Source organism: Dendrobates tinctorius, unplaced genomic scaffold (genome assembly GCF_039654945.1).
Source record: "Dendrobates tinctorius isolate UK_male_01 unplaced genomic scaffold, ASM3965494v1 ptg000074l, whole genome shotgun sequence".
Lineage (NCBI taxonomy): Eukaryota > Metazoa > Chordata > Amphibia > Anura > Dendrobatidae > Dendrobates > Dendrobates tinctorius.
In genome coordinates, this window is record NW_027361742.1 from 16,316,918 (window position 1) to 16,342,084 (window position 25,167).

At 45.4% G+C, this 25,167-nt stretch overlaps 1 protein-coding gene across 1 annotated transcript in view; it reads right to left on the reverse strand.

Moving 5' to 3' along the window:
- CDC73 (cell division cycle 73) overlaps positions 1–25,167 on the reverse strand; it is a 122,485-nt gene that overhangs the window by 87,825 nt on the left and 9,493 nt on the right. Inside the window, exons 2-5 of the mRNA XM_073582890.1 lie at positions 20,153–20,258; positions 15,364–15,433; positions 8,632–8,694; positions 8,486–8,538 (exon numbers count right to left, since the gene is read on the reverse strand). Of these exons, the coding sequence (XP_073438991.1) occupies positions 8,486–8,538; positions 8,632–8,694; positions 15,364–15,433; positions 20,153–20,258 (292 nt within the window). The remainder of the gene's footprint in view (positions 1–8,485; positions 8,539–8,631; positions 8,695–15,363; positions 15,434–20,152; positions 20,259–25,167) is intronic.

Below are 25,167 nucleotides of genomic sequence, written 5' to 3' on the forward strand. Positions count from 1 at the left end.
TTTAGCTGATTGCGGCTTAAAAAGTCTGCCGTGATGTTGTCTCTTCCTTTTATATGCAATGCTGTTAAAGATAGAAAGTATTGTTCTGCTAGATGGAACAACCGCTCTGCTACAATCATCAGGGGTCTGGAACGGGTCCCGCCTTGGTGATTGATATATGCCACGGCGACCTGATTGTCGGAGAACACCCGCACGTGATGGCCCTGTAGATACACAAGGAGCTTTTTAGCCGCCTGTTCTACTGCTGTCAATTCTTTTAGGTTAGATGACATTCCTAACTGATCATGTTGCCATTGGTCCTGGACTAATATTTCACCCATATGAGCTCCCCAACCGTAAGGACTAGCATCCGTGGTGACTATGCGGGTTACGTTATACTCCCAGGGCACCCCTTTAGACAAGTTATCCTTGTCTAACCACCACTCTAGGGACTCCCTTGTGTTACGGGACAAGGTTAGCTGACCCTCCAAGTAACCCCCAAGGACTTTTTGATGTAATAAGACCTCGCTCTGTAGTTTCCTTGCATGAAACTGGGCCCACTGGACTGCCGGGATACAGGCCGAAAGAGAGCCTAGAAGGGACATGGCTTTCCTGAGGGACATGGTGGGGTTATTGGAGGCGTTCAGGATCTGATAATGGAGGCGAACAAGCTTCTCCGGAGGCAGACGACATTCCTGTTTTTCAGAATCCAGGGTTAGGCCCAAGAATTGTTGGACTTTCATTGGTTGCAACCGAGACTTTTTGACGTTCAGCAACCATCCTAACTGTTCTAGGGCGGACATTGCGTTTTGTAGCTGTTGTAAACAATGATTCGCCGTTTTACCTACAATAAGAAAATCGTCCAGGTAGGGGATTACCAGAATGTTCGATTCACGTAGATGGGCCATGACCTCCGCTATTACTTTAGTAAACACTCGGGGAGCGACTGCCACTCCAAAAGGGAGGGCCGCATATTGGAAATGTCGAATTGACCCATCCAACTGAACCGCCACTCTGAGAAACCGCTGATGGCCTGCATGGATGGGTATATGGTAGTATGCGTCATTCAGATCTAACACCACCATAAAGCAGTTTTGGAACAGCAATTTTTTTTGCAGATTTAATTGTTTCCATTTTAAAAGGACGTATGACCAAAAACTTGTTGAGGGCCTTAAGGTTTATTATTGTCCTAAAGGAGCTGTCTGGTTTGCGGACCAGGAACAGAGGGGAGTAGAATCCCTTCCCCCATTCTCCCTCTGGAACCTCTATCAGGACTTTTTTGGCGCACAGGTCATGAACCTCGGCCTCCAGGGCAGCTTGTTCTGAAGCAGACGACCTGAGTGGGGTGATTTTAAATTGATCAAGGGGAACCCTAGAAAACTCTAGTCGTAGTCCCACGGCTATTATCCCCAATATCCAGCTGCTATTAGAGATCAGAGACCAGGATGGGTAGAAGGCAGCTAGTCTCCCTCCTACCGGGGTAACTAGTCATTGGGGCGGCTTTTTCGTATCTCGAGCTGGACCTTCCTGGCGCCCCCCTCCAAACATGAATCCTGTACCTTTCCTTTTTTTCTCCTCCCATCTGCCCTGATCTCTGGACGGCCTTCTCCGGAAAAAACCTTTTCTGGTAAAAGGACGTCTGTACGAGGGGTTCGGGAGACTGGGAAATTTCTTTTTGTCATCTCCAGCTTTCTCTAACAATTCGTCCAAGACGGGGCCGAATAGGTACTCCCCCTCGCAGGGAATGGAACAGAGACGGGACCGGGCTTGAATATCTCCTGGCCAACATTTTAACCAGAGCGCTCTTCGCGCTGCATTAGATAGACCCGCGGCTTTAGCCGCCATTCTTGCAGAGTCTGCAGAAGCATCGGCTAAAAACGCCGCGGCATTCTGAATGATCGGCAAACTTTTCCGAATAGAAGATCTTGAAGCTCCGTTTTTTAGCTCGGAATCCAGCTGATCTAGCCAGACCATCATCGATCTGGCTGTACAGGTGGCAGCTACCGCTGGTCTTAACGCTCCTGCTGACATCTCCCATGTCCCTTTAAGAAAAGAATCCGCTTTTTTATCTAGCGGATCTTTCAAGGAGGCCATATCGTCAAATGGTATGGCAGATTTTTTAGATGCTTTGGCTACTGCTGCGTCTAGTTTCGGGGCTTTATCCCATCTGTTTACTACCGGGTTATCAAAGGGGTATCTCCGCTTAAAGGCTGGTGGCATGGAGCCCCTTTTTTCCGGTCTCTTCCATTCTCTGTCAATTAGGTTCTGAACCTTATCGTTTAATGGAAAAGCTCTGCGTTTTTTGGGGTCTAGACCCCCGAACATTATGTCCTGTGCTGAGAGTTCCCGTTTTTTGTCCGCTACCCCCATGGTGGACCGTATTGCTTTCACTAATCTGTCCATCTGGTCTAAGGGGAAGCAGAACCGGCTAGAGTCTTCATCCGAGGAAGACGACGAGGAGGCCGAGGAATTATCGCCTTTCCCAGGGGCGACTGAGGTCTCCGAGCCTGAACCACTAGCCTCTCTTCTCCTAGAAGGTTCTCTTTGAGGTAAGACTTTCATTTCTGCCCTGATCATCTCTCTCAGGTTCGAAGTGAAGTCAGGTGTCTATTCCGCTACCTGCATAAACGGGGGAGAGTATAAGGGCCTGACAATCTACCCCTGGACTCCCTGTCTTTAATAACCCCTACCGTTTGCCGAATGCATGGTTGGCATAATTTTTTAGGGTGGCCATCTGGTAGGGGGGAACTACAGAGGGCACATTCCCTGTGCTTCTGTTTTCCCGTAGCCTTCTTCCCCTGAAAAAAAAAAAAAACATAAGGGAACACTGCATCAGGGTACATTCACGGAGATCTCTTACCCATGCAGATGAAGCAGGTACCGGATCACGGAGGGAGGCAGGGGGGTCCTTTCTGGAGGAACTTTCGCGGCTCTGGTCGCTAGTTCGTCTGTTTTTTCTGCTGGCCACTCGCAAGCGGTTTTGTCGTGGCCTGTTTTTGCGGGCGCTCCTGCGCCTCGTCCTGCTGGTCCAAGGGGGCTTCCGTTGTATCCATTGCTGGGGCCTTCAGAAGCACCCCAGCGGCATCCCATCTGCCTTATATGGCCTCCTGGTGTCCGGGCCAGCAGGTATCCTGCAATAGCACCACCCACCCAGCTTTCCGCACTCCCTCCCCCATGCTCCGGCCCCCCTCGCCTTACCCGGGTTGCCGCGCGACCCCCGGACGGGCATGCACCCGCGGCGCACGCCGGAGGCCGGCCGGCACCCGACTTCCGGTATCGGAGCTATCACTCCGCCCCTTCCGCCGCGTCACTTCCGCCGCTCATCAGAGCCCTGCGGGAGCGCGCGCGAAGGAGCCGCGCAGCGCCTCCTGGCCGGAATGCCCCACTGCCCCTCTGCGCACGCCGCCATGAGCCCGCCAGGGGCCAGCACTGACCGGGAGGACCGGGCCTGGGGAAGCGCAGCAGGACCGGGGCATACATACCAGGTGCTGGCGTTTTTGGAGACGGCATCCACCGGACCCCTGCTCCACCTGCTCCGTCCACTGCCGTGGTGACCTACCCGGCCCCACCGTGGCGCCTCCAGGGACCCCGCACTGACCGAGGTAGGAGACCCCCTCGCTACCTGAGTCGGTCAGCCGGCCTGGGTACTCAATGACGACTCCATGACGGACGATCTGTAGAGAGTCCTGTCCTCTAGGAACAGGAAACCAACTGATGCGTGGGAGAGGTGCCACCCTTTTGTATCTGTAGGTTTCCTGTTCCTAAGGGGTGGATCCCCTCTCTCAGGTGGTGCTGTCATGGACGACCGAATAAAAGAAGGTCTTCCAGGCACGGTGATAAATGCGCATGGACACAGGCTTCCTAGCACTAATCATGGTGGTAATCACGTCGTGAGAGCACCCAGCCTGTACTAAAAATCCAGGATTCAACGGCCACGCCGTCACAAACAGGGCCCAGAGTTGTGGTGGTAAATCGGGCCCTGAGAGAGTAGATCCATGCGATCTGGAAGTCACCAGGGGACGTTGGCGACTAGCTGTATTAGTTCTGCGTACCATGCTTGGCGCGGCTAGTCTGGCGCGACTAGGATCACTGGTACTCCCTCCACTCGGATCATCGTGATGACCCTCTGAAGCAAGGGAAGAGGGGGAAAGATGTACGAGAGCCGGAACCGGTGCCATGGCAGCAACTAGGGCGTCCACTCCGATGGCGCATGGATTGCGCGATCGGGCAATGAACCGAGGAACCTTGTTGTTTAGTCTTGAGGCCATGAGATCCACATGCGGAGTCCCCCAACGATGACAAATCTGCTGAAAGACTTCAGGATGAAGAGACCACTCTCCCGAGGCTGAGAAAATCTGCCGCCCAATTTTCTACTCCCGGGATGTGGCTTGCTGAGATGGGCGAATGGTTGATCTCGGCCCAATGGAGGATGGCCATCCTGCTCCGAGTACCTCTCTGGCGGTTGATATACGCTACAGCCATGGCGTTGTCGGATTGGATCCTGATGGGGTGACCTGCGAGGAGATGGTGGAAACTCCGTAGAGCTAATCTGATCACTCGTATCTCTAATATGTTGATGAGGAGACATGACTCTCGAGTTGACCAACGACCCTGTGTCGTGTGGTGACGAAAGACCGCACCCCAGCCCAGAAGACTTGCGTCGGTGGTTACAACCAACCATCTTACTGGGAGAAAAAGACCTCCCGTGATTCAGGGAGGACCTCAGTGTCCACCACTTCAGGACTTGTCTGACCTGCAGGGACAGAAGGAACCGACGGTCCAGGAAGAGCGGGCTCTTGTCCCAAGCTAACAGCAACGCATATCGTAAGGGACGGAGATGGAACAGTGCGAATGGGACTGCTGCCATTGCTGCCACCATCTTTCCGAAAAATTCTCATGCTGAAACGAATGGAGTGAGAAACCGGTCGGGAAAGAGTCCGCGCTGCCTGTTGTAAGGCTTGGGTCTTTTCTGGAGGGAGAATGACCAACCCGCGGGAAGTGTCCAAGATCATTCCTAACAAGGAAAACTTCTGAGCCGGTTTTGGGGAAAGACTTTTCGAAGATTATCTTCCACCCCAGCCGAGAAAGTGTATTAACTGTTATATCCACGGATTCCTCGCAGGCTGGAAGGGACAGACCCTTGATGAGCAGATCATCCAGATACGGTAACACCACTACTCCCCGACAGCCGCAACAAGTCATTGCGTAGAAGATTTATGAGATCTGGCTCCCCCAGCTCCAGATGCCCTTGGCCTGGGCTTCCAAGAGCGGTTAGGTCTGTATGAAACCTGGGAGCCTCTGTCTCCGCGCAGGGACCGGCCTGATCCGGAAGAGAAGGTAGAGGAAGACCAACCTGAATTGTGGCGAAAAAAAATTGAAAACGCGTTAGCTGTTGGTTGCGAAACGGCCGAACAGCCTTTTTGTTGGGGAATGAATTTACCCTTTCCCCCGGTAGTATCAGAAATTAGCTGGTCCAGTTTCTCTCCAAAAAGGCGACCAGTTTGATAGGGCAGAGAAGTCAACAATCTTTTAGATGTGGCACCCGCTCGCCAGTCGCGGAGCTATAGGGCTCTTCTAATGGAGATCGCATTAGCGGCAGTTTGAGCAACGCAATTGCGGCATCTAAAGAAGCATCCACTACAAGGTCCCCTGTGTGAATTATCTGCCTGGTGATGCTGGTTGTCCCCAGAGGAAGATTGCTACCCTAGAAGGCAGTAATTAAGACTTCTTCTCAAGCGGCCATTGCCTTAGCGACCCAAGTCGCCACGAAAGATGGAAAAAGCGCCGCTCCTGAAGCTTCAAAAAACTGAGCGGGCCAGGTAGTCAATTTGACGGTCGGAGGGGTATCTGACTGAGGAGCCCTCAGAAACGGATAGGAGCATTTTAGAAGCAAGACGCGATACAGGAGGGTCCACGGAAGGGGACTGTAACCAATCCTTCATTAGGTCTGGAGCAAAAGGGTATTTAGCCTCAGTAGACTTTTGCCCTGTGAACCGCTTATGTGGCCAATCCCTATGTTTCTGGACAATGTCCTTAAACTCCGGATGGCTGGTAAATAACCTGCGCACACGTTTGATCCTCTTAAATGAGATAGCGTGTTCTGGAGCGGGAATATTTTCTTCATCCAACTTCCGAATCCTGTTGACTGATTCTATAAGAGAATCGAGCGACTCTTGGTCAGTTGGAGGATTCTGAGGGACTGATGTGTCAGATTCGAATTCAGAGTCGTGTTCACTGCGAACATTAGGAGAGGGAGAGCGAGAGACAGAACTCGCCGATGCAGAAGCGCGAGCATGACTAGGAGACGCGTCATGGGTCCGTTTTCCAGAGACCTAACAATCCCTTGAACGAGTACGGCCCCTGCTGGTGGACTGCTCCTGGCAGTCGCCAGGGCACGCCTCAGGCGGTAAAGACGCTTTCTGACTTAAAAACAGAAAATTCAAAAATAAAATAAAAACGGTGGGGTCTGAAGCCAGACCCAAGTGCCTCCTATAGACACTAAGCAAGAACTGGAGAAATCTCAGCCAGCGAGAGGGTGTATACTGCAGGGAAGGAGCTAACTTTTTTTCTGGTTTACTTAGTGTCCTCCTAGTGGCCAGCAGCATAACACCCACTGTCTGTGTCCCCCAGTGAGGCGTAGGAGAAACAACGGATACTGGATGCCTGTGCTAGCATTTCTTCTGCAGTGTTTCTATCAGTGTGTCAAGAGTGGGAGAAGAGGGTTACATTGACAATCCAACACAATGGGCAACGCTTTGAACACATTTTATAAGTGGTCATAAACTTGTAAATAACTCATGAAAGAATAAAGTTACATTAAAACCAAGCACACTAATGTTTTTCTTGTGAAATTCTCAATAAGTTTGATGAGTCACATGACCCTCTTCCCATTGAAAAAAAAAGTTGGATCCAAAATAGCGGACTTCAAAATGGCCACCATGGTCACCACCCATTTTGAAAAGTTTTCCCCCTCCCATAAACTAATGTGCCACAAACAGGAAGTTGATATCACCAACCATTCCCATTTTATTTAGGTGTATCCAGGTAAATGCCCACCCAGTATTAGGGCTGGCTGTCAGTCAGGGACAGGCGTGATTACAGCCACCGCTGTGACTGGACTGAAACCAGAACATTGCGGGAGACAAATTTAATTTTCTCCCTGCAGCTTTCGGCTAAGTAACACTATTAACCTGCAGATTAATCCCATATCTGTAGGTGGTGACAGGTTCTCTGTAACCTCAAGCCTGGACAACCTCTAACGAAAATGTACATCATAAGTTGTAATAAAGTAGCTATGCAGTGAGACTGGGAAGACGCATACTTTGGTGTGAAAATATGATGCCTGGTGACTAGTGTGTGCCGTGACCAGCCTTTATTCATGTAAGGCATTGGGGTCAGAAGTATATCCACCCTGGATTTTACTGCGGGCATCTGTATACTGCCTGACCCTCACAGCGCTGATATAAATACTATAAGAACTGTATCGGAGTGCAGACAGAACAGTGTCAAAGAGGAGAAATGAGAAGCAGACACTACACAGATATGGCACATGCATGTTTACTAGAAAAATACTGAATTAGCCAAAAAAAAAAATGTAGTTTGATCAACCAAATTCCTTTTTAAAGCAGATATTGTGAAATGTTACTTTTCAATTTCTTATTCAGCTTGTTGTGGTGTCTGTGTGGGATACAGTTTGTCCTGTTACCATAATGGCCACAGAGGTTACAGTATGACAAGCCAAGTTCCTGTGTGATCATCACGAACCATGGACACTTCTATCTCTAACTCCAAGCCAAGACCTTGACAACAATTAATTTAAACAAAATGAGTATCTATTCTCTAAAAATATATAAAACTAGCTGCAGAAATCACAATTTTTTGGGACCATATCTGATTATATAAAAGTAGTTTATCACAGTAGATATTCATTGAATTGGATAAAGTGTGCTTGTTTTATTTGTTTTTTTTATTTACCGTGTTCACTATATGTGGCTGGAGGTAAGCAAATTGCATTCCTGTGATCACGTGCCCGAGATGTAAAACGATCTTGGAAGTCTTCTCCATATGATGTAGCGTTGTCCCCAAATTGGCCAATTTTGTGGGGAAGTAATAGCTCTAACCACAATCAGGCTTCACTTACTGCAATGTTTTATGTTTGCATGCTTAGATTTGCTAAAGATGTGTCGCCACATGAATATGAGTGTTGTCGTGACCAGAATGTTGTACACGGCCAGGAATTACCAGTACAGAATTCACTAGGCATGATGACCCTGACTGAAACTAAGGGCAAAGTAAACTTGCTGGAAGGGAAATATAAAAGAATGTGGGTGCCATGGCGTTACATACCTAGCTTGGCACCCGAGTCTACCACAAAGGAAAGTATTGTGGGGCAGCAGATAGAGCCTCTGCAGCTGTTCCGATGTAACCCCTACTCGGTCCAGCACCCCAGAGTCAGGAAGGTGTGGGGCTTCATTTAGAAAATTTCTATTTTGTAGTAGAATATTACCTCTATTCTGGGTTTCTTCGCTTCAGCTAATATTTCATCTGTAGCCCTCTTCACTAGTAAAGCAAGGCAAAAGAAATCTCATTTTAGTTACTTTTAGATTTCACGTTCCAAAAACCTGTACCTTACAAATCAGGATTTATACATACCCTGTGAAGATCTTTGAAGGCCAATTTCCAGAGGGGCACTTCTGTCTATACTGGCAGACGTTGCTGCAGAGGAAGAAAAGAAAAATCAATCATTGACAGGCAATTAAATATTCCAAAATGCATAACAGACTGCTTGCTAGAACAATGACAACACAGCAGAGTGCTGCGGGCGGCTCTGAGGACGGACAGTGAGGGTTGTGTGCACCTCTACTGCTTCACCTGGTTAAGGCCCCTGCCCTGCTGCACGCAAACACTACATCACAACCAGCCTCTGCAGGTCTGCCATTGCCACCGTCCATCCTCCCAATGGGTCTCACAGTGGACGTGTGGCAGAGACATAACTAATAGGAGACAGGAGGGCAGTGACAGGTCAGGACGCTTGACTTCAGGCTATTGTGACTGAATAACTGTATAAAAGGTTAGTATGTAGCGGAGCTAAAGACAGGGTCTAAAGTAGTGTCAGAATTAGGATGAGCAGTCAGAATATACTGACACCATGCTCCCTCAGCCCACCCCCCATCCACAGCAGAACGTCAGCCATTGTAAAACATACAACATATTCTCAATAGATAAACCTACACCTCAAGGTGTCTGTGAATGGGACACACTGACCATATGACATTTACTGGTAGGCACTCTTACTGGCACACATGGCTAGAGACTAATGAAACACTGGTAGACCAGCCACCAACCCTGGACAGTGTCAGACATTAAAATCATGCCCCCCTTATCTCTGGCTATAAATAAGCTTCAGCTGCCCTGGGTGCTGAGGACACACACCATGGACATTCACACGTAAGTGACAAGGACACGAACATTCACAGACATGTGGACACACTAAGGAACTGTGCACATGTTTTGCTTTTGTTGTGTTTTTTTTTTCTACACAGCTGTCACAAAACCTGAAGGATTTCATAGTACTAAAGTGAATGAGATTCCTGAAGACTCCACACACATTGCTTACTTTTTACTTGTAGATTTGCAACAGATTCAGATAAGCAGCATTTCAATTCTTTGAATTTTATGCTGCAAATTTCTCCCTATCTAATGAGGAAAAATCCACAACAAAATCATATGTAAAAACACAGCAACAATGTGCGTATTTTATGCTGCATTTTTCCTGCCAAGAGATGCAGAAATTCATTTCTGGTTTAAGACAAGTTACTAAAGAGGTGTAAATTATAATTAGAGATGGGCGAACTTGAACAGTAAAGTTCGGCTTCCCTACCGAACACCTACTGTTCGGGCACAGACACTGAGCATGGACTTCACAAGGAAATCAGTGTTACTGTTCAGGTTCAGTCCCCACAAACACAGGGTGCTTGTTGCGCTGTCTTGTGCATGACAGCACGACAAACACAGTTTCTGATAGGCAGTAAAATCATTACCTCAGGTCGGTCAGACAGCCTCGGTTCCCACTCTGTCATATGACAGCATGAGCCCGCAGCTGTGATCAGAGGTAAAATGTTTACTTCTGGTCACTGGCGTCGGCTGAAGGGACTAACTTCGATAATGCCTAGTCACTGATGCTGTGCTTCCAGCAGCTTATTCATCAGTGGTTCTCAGCATGGACGGTCGCATCTTGGCACTGTCCAGGTTGAAAACTGTTAATCCCTAGACATGGATTACAGCGTGGAACAAAGCGACAGACAGGTGAGGGTTACGGTTGTTTATTTTTGGTTTATTACAGTAGACGAGGGCTTCAATGGAATGGGAGTTAGGAGAGTACAACTTATTTCTAAAAAAAAAAAAAAAAAAAAAAGGAAAAGTGTGTTTTGTTTTCAAATAAAATAATAGACTTTATTCTAGCTGTGTGTTTATTTACAATATAACTATAGGATTAGTAATGGATAGGCATCTTATAGCCTACTCTCCATTTCTAATCTGTGGGCTTGATGTCAGACAATACAAAAGTGACATCAACCCAACAAACATGAACCCCATTTGCCACCGCTACAGGGCAAGAGGGAAGGGCCAGGCAAAGCGACAGAATTTAGATGCACCTTTTCTGGGCGGCTGCAGGTGGCTATTTTTAGGCTGGAGATGGCCCAGCATCCATGGCCACTTATCAGCCTTAGAATACCAGCCTCCAGCTGTCTGCTTTAGGAAAGACTGGTTGTCAAAAATGAAGGGGGACCCCACACCGTTTTTTTTTTTTTTGTTTGTTTGTTTTTTAATTATTTATTTAGAGCACAGCCACTGGATGAAGAATACTCCCATCAGCCGATGGGAGCAGCAGTGTCATCAGCCGATGCCAGTGACTGGCGGTAAGCTTTTTACCTCCAATCACAACTGCAGGCTCAGCTGTCATTTGACAGCATGGAAACTGCGGATCTCTGACCGGTTGTAATGATTTTACAAAAAGGGGAAGAAATTCAGCTCACCTTTCATTAGTTCATGCGAACTTGACATTGTCTCTGAGCACAGACACGTCTCTGCCAAAACGTCCTTGATACAATTCCAAGAAGAAAAAAGTCCAGCTCCAAGAGTAAAATTCAAGAAATTTGTCTGAGTCTAAGAGCGATGTTTGCTCGAAACGCGTTCAGAGATTCTTGGATTATCCCCATGCGGTAATTCCCTTTGGTTTACCAACTTTTGATCACGAGCAGCCATGTATTCAATTTCAAATAGTATCAAATACATTTCTTGAATTTTACTCTTGGAGCTGGACTTTTTTCTTCTTGGTAATGATTTTACCACCAATCAGAACCAGTGTTGAACATGACAGCGTGGCAAACACCGGATGTCCTAGCCTGGATGGGGTTCGGGTAATTTTTTTTCTTCTATTCTGCCGAAACCAAACATCCAGGGGTCCACCCATCTCTAATTATAATGAATTCAGATAGACCTGCCATAGACCATTTATTCTCTGTCCACTTTGGCAGAGCTGACCGAGATTGGTATAAAACCACTCCCTCTTTGAAGTGGTAATTTGCATGTAACATTTTAAAGACTTTTCAGAGTGTTTTATGCCATAAAACTGGTTTAAACAATTTGATGAATCAGGTCCATTGTCTTCTATTCTTTGGTTGCCACGGATAAAGTGTCCATGACAGACACCCAAAGTTAGGCTGGTTTCACAAATCAGAGTACTGCAGGCCATGACTCACAGACTTTCTGCAGCTCTCCTGTCCCAAACAAGACAGCCTTAGGCCTGTTTCACACATCCGTTTGTGTTCAGCAGTCAAAATCCGCCGTTTTGCAAAGAAAACGGATCCATTTTTCTTGGCGTATCAGTTTTTTTCCCCCATTGAGTTGCATTACCAGCGGATCTTGACGGATGGCCATCCGTTGGATCCGTTTTTTTGCAGACAAGCCAAAATTTTGATGTCCGCAGACATGCCCAAGCGAACCATGCAACGTTTTTTCGGGCAGCCGGATCCGCATTTCTCACTGTGCATGCCTGAAAGACCACTCAGCCGCAAATTTAACCCTAAACTCTGTTCTGGCGGCTGAAAAATTCTCTCTATTTTTTCCCTAACTAAGGGAGTGAAAGAGGGGGGTTTGATTTACTATTTTTAATCGGGTTTTTATGTTTGGCAGCTGTCACAGGCTAAAAGACGCTTTTTATTGTAAAAATAGTTTTTGCATCACCACATTTTGAGAGCTATAATTTTTCCATATTTTGACCCACCGAGTTATGTGAGGTCTTATTTTTTGCGGGACGAGTTGACAGTTTCATTGGTACCATTTTCGGGCATGTGACATTTTTTGATCGCTATTTATTCTGATTTTTGGGACGCAGTATGAACAAAAACCAGCATTTCATGAATTTCTTTTGGGGGGTGCGTTTACACCATTCCGCGAGTGGTAAAATTGATAAAGCGGTTTTATTCTTTGGGTCAGTAAGATTACAGCAATACCTCATTTATGTTTTTTTTATGTTTTGGCGCTTGTGTAATGAAAACAATTTTACATAATTATTTTTGCATCGCTTTATTCTATAACTTATTTTTTCACTGATCACACTGTATGGCGGCTCGTTTTTTGCGAGACAAGATGATGTTTTCAGCGGTACCATGTTTATTTATATACGTTTTTTTGAGCGCGTGTTATTGCACTTTTTGTTCGGCGTTATGATAAAGAATTGTTTTTTGCTTTTTTATTTTTATTTTTTAAGGTGTTCACTAAAGGGGTTAACTAGTGGGACAGTTTTATAGGGCGGGTCGTTAAGGACACGGCGATACTAAATGTGTACTTATTTTTTTTATTATTTCCAAAAAAGAATTATGGAATTTATTTTTTAAAATTTATTTAAGGATTTTTTATAAATTATTTTTACACTTGTATTTATTTTTTTTTACTTTATTTTATTGCCCCGGGGGGAAACATTACTGCTGATCTGACACTTTACACAGCACGGTGTCAGATCAGCGATCTGACAGGCGCTGCTGGTGGCTTTCTCAGCGCCTGCTCTCAGCAGGCACCGAGGAAGCCGCCTCCCTGCAGGCCCCCGCAGTCATCTTGGATCCAGGTGCCTGCAGGGAAGGAGACCCTCGGAGCAGCGCAGCACATCACGCCACCTCCCTGCGCGATTCTTCCCTGTGCCCCCGGGTACACTGCAATCATGTTTGATCGCAGTGTGCCAGGGGTGGTCCGTGACCGCCCCTGACACATAGTGCCGGGAGTCAGCTGTGATAATCGGCTGACACCCAGCCACGATTAGCGGTGCTCCCCCATGAGCGCCGCTGATCGCGCTGGATGTACTATTCCGTCCTTGGGACTTAGGTACCAGGTCACATGGACGGAATAGTACGTCCAATGTAGAAAAGGGGTTTATAAAAAAAAAAGCGTGGTTTATTCATTCAAGACCGGGCCAGGGATACTGACAGTTCTTTTTAAGGCAAGTATCAATTCTCATTGGTAATAAAGTTTTATATATGATAATGAATTCTCCTTTCATTTCCAAACGCCAATCAATCTATTTCACTCTTTAGACCTGTCAGCTTTAATGTGTTTAATGTAATATCGACTCTGCTTTTGACATCTGATGCATATAAATTACCTCCTCTCCAATGTTTCTCTACATTTTCTATACCCAGGAAGGAACTACTTTTTAAATTTACCCCTGTGTACTGCTTTATAATGCTGAGATAATGGATGTCCTGTGAATTGTCGCTTAAAAGGTGTTGTCTGGTTTAAATCAGTAAGTCTGCATTCTCAGGTCCTGGGTTGTAAACCGACAAATCCCCGCACCGCACAGTGAGAGCACTGCTGGGGCTATTATTCAGCTTGCATTCACACAGTGACTGCAGAGATCGATTTGGACCGGATAACCCCTTCAACGTTACAGGCATGTTCTTTCATCCTAAACCGCAATTCACGGTTAGTTCGCCCAAAATCTAATTTTTGACAGGAGAATTTGATACAATATATTATGACCTTGTCATGGTAAGCTATGTGGATTTTTATCCTAAATGTTTTCTAGAGTTCCGAAATTCCAACTACTGTGTGTTTTCTAACTACTGAGGGGGCACACATGATCATATACTAAACTTTTGAAGAATGAACATTTTCTTTAAAAGAACAGTCAGTAGCCCTGGCTGTGAAGCAGGAAAGTTCCTTGGAAACAGGCACGATTAAACCACACTTTTTTTTTTGCCTAAGAAAGAGTCTGTAGCCAGTGATGTCCCATGTGCTCAGGGCAGCAGGTTTCATAAAATGTCTCCGTAAGCATGATCGGTCAGAACGCTGCAAACACCGCTTTCAGCCAACCTCCAAAAGGCAGGAAGAACCATCCCGTGTACCATCGGTTCACCCAACTGACCGCTAGCAAGAAAAGGAGACCATGCACACCATCTGTGCAAATAGGTAGGCCAACCAAATATGTAAGCATTCACTACCTGATAGTCACCATTTATGTATACTAATCAAATAGAAATCGGTGCCTTTTGAGTGTTCGATTTTCACTGTCAGATTTGCTCACATCACTTTTTGCAAACAAGAAAATAGGTGCATTTAAAGAACACATTTCCTTTTTTTTAAAAACAACCTGGTGTATAGCCAGAAGACAACATGCAAGTAGAATTGCAGATATCCTCGGAGACGTATAGAAGAATTCTTTGTTTTTTGCCCCTTTACCTGTAAGGGCCTGTGCACACGGGGCTGATTTGTCATAAAACCTGAAGTGTTTCCTGATGTGAGCAAAGTGTAGAATCCTTACATCTAATGCAACACTCAATATTTGTGACTTGCAGATTTAAATCTGCTCCATGTCAATTGTTTCAGAATTTTTGCTGTAGATTTCACCCACACTATTGAGTGGGGAAAAATCTGCACCAAAAATGCACCAAATACTTAACATATGCACATACCCTTACAAGGTCAAAATTGGCCAGCTCTTTACTGTTACAGCTGCTTTGCTGATTAATAGCTTTTCTCTTCAAAATTTCGCCATATAATTTGAGATATATTAGCATTTTTATTTAGTGCTAATTTATATGGACTTTTCAGAGGGAGAGATGCTCACAGGGTCATGAAGCAAAGCAGTCTAAACACACGGCCCTCCGTGGTAAACACCGTGAAGACTAGCACTAAGACCCACCTATCTAGAACCATATCGCAGAATTACAAAAAAAGAAAAACGCACAATAGTCAGGGTAGCAGCAGGAATACAAAAAAAAAAAAAAAGACTGGACCATTATATCTTGACGACAAGTTGTCTAAATTACAATGACATATTGCAAAAATGGCATATAAAAAGTGTACCCAAAGGGGCAAAAACGTACTTACACGTTTCTCCATTCAAGTAAGCGAGAAGGTCTTTTCTGTCAGGTCTTCTGACAACCGGAATGTTTTCTGTCTGGGGAGAAAAGAGAAACGTAAAGCAATACACAAAATGATCAAAAACATTAATGTTGGAAAAAAAGATGTAATAAAAACAGGTACACATTAGGACTTTTTGTATTTGTGTCTCATCACTTTGGAAAAGAAAACATTCCATTGTAACTAGAGTTGAGCGACTTTGGTCGGATAGGGTTTCGTGAAATTGAGTGGATGAATGTCATCCGCTCAATGCCGACTTTTATTACCCATTGACTTGCATTGGGTCGGGTTTCGGACGAAACTCCGACTTTTTTTGCCCTAGTCGGACCAGTTTCATCTGAAACAAATTTTGCTTCAGTCGGGTTTCACGAAACCCGATCCGACCAAAGTCGCTCAACTCTAATTGTAACATCTTCAAATGTTATTAGCTAAAAAGGTATTTTAGGGGGAAAAAGAGAAACCAGGAAATGTAATTATGAATTCAGAAATATCTTAAAGTTAGTAAGTCACAGCCATCATGTCTGTATGCCGCCTTTTTACAATGACAGAAACCTGTTCCAAAAGGTCTGATGCTTTGGAGCATGTGAGGTAGGAAGCTCTGCCACCTTCCTTCATGTGAAAAGTGGTCCCTGTGGTTATTCTAATCCAATCCTGGAGATACCAGGGGTGCAGAGGTAATAAGAAGCTGCTCACACTGGGCTGATGGGTTGCCATGAAGCAGGGAGCCTGGTGAAGACCCCCCCGTGCATGTCATGACGGTGCTCCTCTGAATGCCAGTCGGTGGCTGGTGTTCTAAGGAGACCATGATCTGTGGTTTACACAGCAAGTAATGCTGTATATAGTACAAGCATTCGGAGGTTCATAGTTTCAAGTCCTCTAAGGGGGCTAGAAAATTAAGTTAAAACAAATATATTACAAATAAAATAACCTTGATTAATAAAAACAGTCAATGGCCAAAAAAAAAAAAAAAAAAATTGAAACACCAGAATTGCCCGTGGGCCGGATAAAAGGTCAGAGGGCCGTAAGCGGTGTCTGAGCCTGAGGTTCTCCTCCCCTGCTTTACACAATATCACCAATACTAACAGTGCCACTTATAATATAAATGGGATACACTTTCCATCAGCTTTTCACACTCAACAGCTTCCACAGCATAGCCACAGCCTGGGAACAGAGATATTAACATTTAACTCCCTCCGTATCATAAGTTATTGCAATTCATTAATGTGGTCCTTATCTATGCGCTTTGTATTAAATGGGATTGTTTTATATTATTTTGTTCTTTCACCATGGAATGTTTTCTTGTCCTTAGTTCACCAGTGTTATTAAAATTAGGTTTTTATGTCCATATGTAAATTGTAACTCTGTGGGTTGAGCCATTATCTGTAAGGTTCTCAGTCATTTATACACCTTTTTTACGATTGGTTAATGGTAATGTGGAGACAATACTGAATAAAGTCCCATCAAAATGCAAACATATACTGTTATTATACCTGACAAAGGCTTTATTGCCAAAGCAGACAGCAGTATATGTCAGATAAGCCAGGGTCCCACTAGCCCACCACATCAGATGCGATGTGCTAATGACACTCGGCTTCTGCTCTGCTGCGAGCGTGATCTGAGCGTCAGTGCTCCGATACTCTCACATGATGGGTTCGGAGCACAGCTGTGGAGGAGACAGAAATTAATTTCTCCATCTCCTCTGCTGCTGGAAGGAATCACACTGCAATGCACTCAAGTGATACCAGAGTTCAGTGCGATGTTTCATGCACACCATAGTCTCATATGGGTGACTGCAAAGCAAATTCAATATGCTGCAATATTGTTCCTGCCCGATTGCGACCTGATCGACGCAAAAAAAAAAAAAAAAACACAACTGAGAACAGAACCATAGGATTAAATTGGTAAGAATCATCCAATTTAATCAAAAGTGGGAGGGAGCCAAAGGGCTCGCTCACACTGGTATAAAATATGGAGGAGTGCAACGCAAGAAAACATCACACTGCACTCATGTTATTAAAATAGTCAGTGCCGATTCCTGCTAATCACAGTCGTCAGGTAGTGACGACAACACTTTGCGTCAATGGCTCATGCTGCAGTCAAACCTGGCGGCTCTGATGATCGTTGTCAGCACCTGACATCTGAATTACGGTCACTTTACTGTTAATCACAGTTACCAGAGCAAGTTTTGGGAAACATGGACATTGGAGCTTCTTGGGAACATTATTGGTAATAAATTAGTGAACGAGGGACAGTCTTTTGTTTTTATTTGTCTTTCCATGTTTTTCAGGTATCCAAATCTGGACTACATCGGTTCTGGTGGATTTCAGTGGTCCAGCATGGGATTTTTAAAAATGTTTTCAATAAATTAGTGAACAAGCGATTATATGTGGGGGGAGTCATTCTTCAAATAAAGTTGTTGTTTTTTTTTCCTGTGTAATTTTATTTTTGATTACTTGATTAGCAATGAGGGAGTCTGATAGACACCTCTGCATTACTATTCACAGGAGTTGATCACAGCTGACATCAACCCCAACTACCATTACCCTGCTTGCCACCACACATGGGCAATTGGGAACAGCCAGGCAAAGCACCAGAACTGGAGCATCTAATGTGATGCGCCAATTCTGGGGTGGCTGTGGGCTTGCATTTTTAGGCTGGAAAGGCCCCAATATCCAGGGACCTTCCCAACCTGATATCAGCCCACAGCTGTCTGCTTTACCTTTCCTGCTTATCAAAAATAGGGGAAACTGCACAACATTTTTTTTTAATTATTTATTTACTTAATAGGTTAAATAAGGTTAAACACCCTTTAGGTGTCACATGAAAGGCACTAAAGGATGAAAATGTATTATATTTAGTGGAATTGTGACATTCTATATCTACAGAACATCTAGCTATTCTATCAATATATAAAGCTGCTTTATTAGTTTTGTAAACTAGCTTTAAATTACATAGAATATTACAGTATGTAAAAGATGTTAAAAACAAATTGCATATGGCTGTCATACAGATGCTAGGTCAGGAAAAAAAAAAAAAAAAAAAAAAGAAAGAAAGACACACTCGCATAAGTTCAACCATACGGATTCCACTTGTCTAACTTATCAGGAGCAATATCGGACCAAATTTGTATATGCTAATGTGAGTGAGCCCTAAATGTGATTGTGGAATTAAATACTGGAACACTTAGTTTCTTTTTACATTGTATCACAATAAGCATCGCTAACGGGTAGTTGTCTATGAAAGATATTCGGCTTACTTCCTAATTAAAGCTATTTAGAAATGTGTTCATAATGATACTCTATTACCGTATATACTCGTGTATAAGCCGAGATTTTCAGCCCATTTTTTTGTACATATTCATGAGTGTAATGAGCGGTACCACGTGACCGCTGAAGACAGGAAGGGAGACAGTGGAGAAGCGAGGCTGCAGAGACCACGGCAGGATGGGCGAGTATAGCGATATTCACCTGTCCCCCGGTCCATCGCTGCTCACCGCCGTCTCTGCTGCATCCTGTGCCAGTGACGTTTAGGCAGCAGGGGGCGCAGTGACGTGGTTAGTGCGCGCCGCCCCTCTGCTGGCTGAACAGTTACTGACACAAGAAGGGGCAGACAGCTGCGATGGACCCAGGAGAGGCAAGTATGGCATTTTTTTTTGCAGCATATGGGGGCATAATCTATGGAGCAGCATACGGGGGGCATAATCTATGGAGCAGCATACGGGGGGCATAATCTATGGAGCAGCATACGGGGGGCATAATCTATGGAGCAGCATACGGGGGGCATAATCTATGGAGCAGCATACGGGGGGCATAATCTATGGAGCAGCATACGGGGGGCATAATCTATGGAGCAGCATACGGGGGGCATAATCTATGGAGCAGCATATGGGGGGCATAATCTATGGAGAAGCATATGGGGCATAAACTATGGAGAAGCATATGGGGGCATAAACTATGGAGAAGCATATGGGGGCATAAACTATGGAGAAGCATATGGGGGCATAAACTATGGAGAAGCATATGGGGGCATAAACTATGGAGAAGCATATGGGGGCATATTCTATGGGGGCATATTCTATGGAGAAGCATATGGGGGCATATTCTATGGATTCCACCCTCGGCTTATACACGAGTCACTAAGTTTTCCCAGTTTTTTGTGGAAAAATTTGGCAGGGGTGTTGGCTTATACACGGGTATATACGGTATATATTTTTTAGCTTCTATTGTAATTAGATTGCAGCTCCATCAGTTGGACAAATCATTTTTTGTCAGGTCTAGAGAGGCAAAATAGGCTATGCCTTCTACCCAGCAAATAAGTCACTCAGATCTGAAGATTTTGTTTAGCACAATAAGAAAATCATCAGAAAACAAAGTATTGAAGGTGAGAGAAAGAAGCCTCACTAATGAATTGCTAAAAGAAAATTATCACCTTACAGCATATTGTGGAGACCATGTCTATCTGGAAAGGGAATTGAGACTTAGAGGTCAAATGTGGGAGACGTTTAGGCTGAATGGAGGTGAAACTCTCTGCATTACTAATTTTCTCATCAAATTTTCAGATGGGATCCAGTTATAGTTGGAGTAACATGGAATTCGCAATCCCAGAAATTATGTAAAACATGACAGTGTGTCGCCATCTAAATGTACACCTGACTAAACACGTGTGGAGGGAACCCAATCCTATAACATAAGAACCGAAGGTAAATCCGTGAAGGGAGAGCCAACATCCAACACTTAATACACGTCACACAACTTACTGCAGCTCTCCGGACGTACACAGGATGGGAAAGATGAACATTGTTGAGCAAAAACAAGATGGAGTCAAGTGTGTAGTACTCTCGTGGCTGTCCTTCCTTTCCAGTCCTGTACAAAAAAAAAAAAAAAAAAAAAATCACAAAGAAAAGTATAAACGTTTTCTAGCATGCTACACCATTCAGAATTACAGCAAGGTAACTTCAACTCTAGCAAGCTATATGTTAAGGGTATAGACGTATAGACGCACACACAATATTGTTTAGACAATCTCCGTCACCAGGATTTTGATACTCCTAGAGCAGTGTGATATAAAGGCAAAGGGGAAGGGGGCGAGCAGCTGACTGTATAGAAATCAAAGGGCTGGAGAGAGGTGGCTAGTATGTTAGGAGATAACCCCCCCTCTACTGGAATCTAACAGCTGGCACTCTTGGCCAGGATCTGGGTAAGAACTAGTGACCAAGGTCCCTGGAAACCAGCTGTACATTATGAAAGGTACAGTCATATGTTAAAGTTTGTGCACCCCTATTAATGTTAACCTTTTTTCTTTATAACAATTTTGGTTTTTGCAACAGCTATTTCAGTTTCATATATCTAATAACTGATGGACTCAGTTATATTTCTGGATTCAAATGAGGTTTATTGTACTAACAAAAAATGTGCAATCTGCATTTAAACAAAATTTGACTGGTGCAAAAGTATGGGCACCCTTATTTTCTTGATTTGAACACTAAACACTAAATTGGTTTTGTAACCTCATTGAGCTTTGAACTTCATAGCCAGGTGTATCAAATCATGAGAAAAGGTATTTAAGGTGGCCACTTGCAAGTAGTTCTCCTATTTGATTCTCCTATGAAGAGTGGCATCATGGGCTCCTCAAAACAACTCTCAAAAGATCTGAAAACAAAGATTATTCAACATAGCTTTTCAGGGGAAGGATACAAAAAGTTTTCTCAGAGATTTAACCTGTCAGTTTCCACTGTGAGGAACATAGTAAGGAAATGGAAGAACACAGGTACAGTTCTTGTTAAGCCCAGAAGTGGCAGGCCAAGAAAAATATCAGAAAGGAAGAGAAGAAGAATGGTGAGAACAGTCAAGGACAGTCCACAGACCACCTCCAAAGACCTGCAACATCATCTTGCTGCAGATGGTGTCACTGTGCATCGGTCAACAATACAGCGCACTTTGCACAAGGAGAAGCTGTATGGGAGAGTGATGCGAAAGAAGCAGTTTCTGCAAGCACGCCACAAACAGTCGCCTGAGGTATGCAAAAGAACATTTGGACAAGCCAGTTACATTTTGGAAGAAGGTCCTGTGGACTGATGAAACAAAGATTGAGTTGTTTGGTCATACAAAAAGGCGTTATGCATGGAGGCTAAAAAACACAGCATTCCAAGAAAAACACTTGCTACCCACAGTAAAATTTGGTGGAGGTTCCATCATGCTTTGGGGCTGTGTGGCCAATGCCGGCACCGGGAATCTTGTTAAAGTTGAGGGTCGCATGGATTCAACTCCGTATCAGCAGATTCTTGACAATAATGTGCAAGAATCAGTGACGAAGTTGAAGTTACGCAGGGGATGGATATTTCAGCAAGACAATGATCCAAAACACCGCTCCAAGTCTACACAGGCATTCATGCAGAGGAACAATTACAATGTTCTGGAATGGCCATCCCAGTCACCAGACCTGAATATCATTGAACATCTGTGGGATGATTTGAAGCGGGCTGTCCATGCTCGGCGACCATCAAACTTAACTGAACTGGAATTGTTTTGTAAACAGGAATGGTCACAAATACCTTCATCCAGGATCTCATTAATAGCTACAGGAAGCGACTAGAGGCTGTATTTTTGCAAAAGTAGGATCTACGAAATATTAATGTCACTTTTATGCTGAGGTGCCCATACTTTTGGACCGGTCAAATTTTGTTAAAATGCAGGTTGCACATTTTCTGTTAGTACAATAAACCTCATTTGAATCCAGAAATATAACTGAGTCCATCAGTTATTAGATATATGAAACTGAAATAGCTGTTGCAAAAACCAAAATTGTTATAAAGAAAAAAGGTTAACATTAATAGGGGTGCCCAAACTTTAACATATGACTGAAAGCTCTAATTGCAGGAGAATGATGGAGAGAAAAAGCAAGTTATGCGTAGTTGCAGACAGAAAAGTAACACTTAAAATGAAGATAACAATAACATATGATGGCCATCACCTTACCCTCCTCCCTTTTCCAGAGAAATCAGTTAATTTGATCCTGCTGTCCACCACATATGCTTTAATGCAGCAACCTACAACCCCCCTCTCTCCAAATGATGTTACCAGACGCTAAGGCAAGATGGCTGCCACCACCATGAACAGAAATAAGAAAAATACAACAAAAGGAATCTGTTTCACTAACTGGTATGAACTATTAAAATGTAAAAGGGGTGATGTCCTGCCTGGAGACAGGAAGGAGGTCCCCATGCCAGGTAACACAGGTTAGGCTGGTTTCACATTTGCGCTTCAGGGCGCAGCGACGGCCTGCGCACGGCCGGCGCTAAGCCCCGCCCCCTGCCGCACCTCCGCCGGTAACTCCGCCTCCGGGCGCATGACGCTGCATGCGTCCCCTCTCTTTATCACTGAGGACGCAGGCCGTGCGCAGTATGCGTTTTTGCGGCGCCTGCGTCCTTTTGACGGTGCGCCGACCAGCGCCAAACGCAACCTGTTGCAATTTGGTTGCGCTCGGCGCACCGTCAAAAGGACGCAGGCGCCGCCAAACGCATACTGCGCACTGTCTGCGTCCTCAGTGATAAAGATAGGGGACGCATGCCGCATGCAGCGCCATGCGCCCGGAGGGGGAGCTACCGGCGGAGGCGCGGCAGGGGGCGGGGCTTAGCGGCGGCCGTGCGCAGGCCGTCGCTGCGCCCTGAAGCGCAAATATGAAACCGGCCTTACATGACAATTCCTGCTGCAGGTGAGAAAGGGGCGCTTCCTTATAAATTCTGGCCAGCAGGTGGGGTTAGTGAGTCCGTAAGAAGTCAGCTGAGATAGTAAACAAGGGAGTTGTTATGGAAACGGGAGCAGCTGGAGCTCATGACAAGAGAGTTAGGGCCCCATCGCACATAGCGACTTACCAGCGATCCCGACAACGATATCAACTTGTCAGGATCGCTGGTGAGTCGCTACATGATCACTGGTGATCTGTCAAACAGGCAGATCTCCGCAGCGATCAGGACCAGCGACGCCAAGCCGGCACATCGCTGTGTACATTAGTTACAGGGAGCTGGTAACTAAGGTACACATCGGGTTTCTAAGCGGAACACGTCACTTAGAAAACCGATGTGTACCTTGGTTACCAGCTCCCTGCATCAGCGCGCTGGTAACTAAGGTACACATCGGGTTTCTAAGCACCACGCGCTGCTTAGAAACCTGACGTTTACCTTGGTTACCAGCGCGCTGATCGCTGGTCGTTGTTCTCCCGCCTGTCACACGCAGCGATGCGTGCTGGCCAGCGGGAGACCAACGACCCAAAAAAAAAAAGTCCTGACCTTTCAGGAACGATCAGCGATAACTGGCACACACAGCGATCTCGCTGGTGAGATCGCTGCTGCGTCACAAAACTTGTGACTCAGCAGCGATCTCGCTAGCGAAATTGCTATGTGTGACGGGGGCTTTAGAGACAGTTGAGGTTGGTCTGAAACAAGAGGCTCTGGGGGAACTAAAATTGCGTATAGCTGACCCCAGAGCGAAGCGCTGATACAGTATAAAAAGGGATGCCAGAGTCCTTGGCTGGGCAGGAGCTGTACGCCCTGACAGCCGAATCTGGAGTAGAGGGGACTGCAAGTTTCTTGGACACAATGAATACTTGAAGGCACGGCAGCAGACGGAGTCCGGAGCTGACAGTGAACAAGACAGTGCCCTTGATATAGGCTCACGTTGTCAGTTATACAGGTTAGAGATCATCACGCAGGAGAGGAGCGCAGCTTAGCTACAAGCAGCAGGGGCCCGAAAACAGAGCGCAGAAGGAAGGTCCCCAACCCCACCTGGCAAGGTGGATCCCCTGAATGCCTCCAGGCGAGCCAGACTCAATCCATCAGCTGTATGTGGTACCCCAGATTGCAACTACTTTCAAGTAAAAGGCAGAAAGAGCAGAGGAAAGCCCGTCCCCAGAAAGTGTCAGGAGCAGACAGGAAGGAAAGGGAAGAATAAGCAGCAATGGTGGCCGCACGTGAAGTAATGGCAGCGGTATGTTGCACAGAAGGAGATAAAAGTACAAGTGCAGGGGAGCTGGAGCGACAGCTCCAGGATCCGTCTCTGACCGTGGTAGGAGGATGGGAGTTAGAGCAGGTCAAGCTACCAAATACAGCAGCTGCAGCAGACCCAGTCACCAGGTCTGAGGGTACCCTGATAGGCCCCCTTCATGTCGCCGCGGCCCCTACACCAACAGAGGTTAACATTTTAAAGGACATTTACACAGGAGGGTATTGGCACCATTGTGCCTTGTTTTCTTTTGCCCAGTTAGGCACAAGATTTACAGTTTTTGCATATTAATTTCAAGAACTTCTGAGGTCATGAACAGTGAATGATCCTAAAACTTTCCTTTGTAAATACGTAGTTCCGCACCTCTTCAGGTGCTTCTCTTTGGTTTTACGTAAGCCTTTTTACAGTGATAAGATTTTACCATGGCAACAACAGCAGACCTGAACAAAAACCCGTTGGGTGTGGCCAAAGATTGGGTCTAAAGGGACAGCATCAATTATGTCCTGCAGCCCACCCAGGACCACCGTTGGAGGGTTGGAGCAGGTCCTCCACCAGCAAAAGAGAGACTTCAAGATACCCCAGTTGGGACAGAGTGCTCATTGGTTACCAAGAATAGTTGAATGTCTAATGAAATGTTGACAGTATTTCAATATTGATAGGGTTGAAAGCACTTTTCGTAGAATATATTACTAGAGTAGTAATGTTTAGTAAGTAACAGTCTTGTTTCACAGATAAGATGTTAAGAGTAGGTGGCGAACCAGAGATGGTGGTTGTC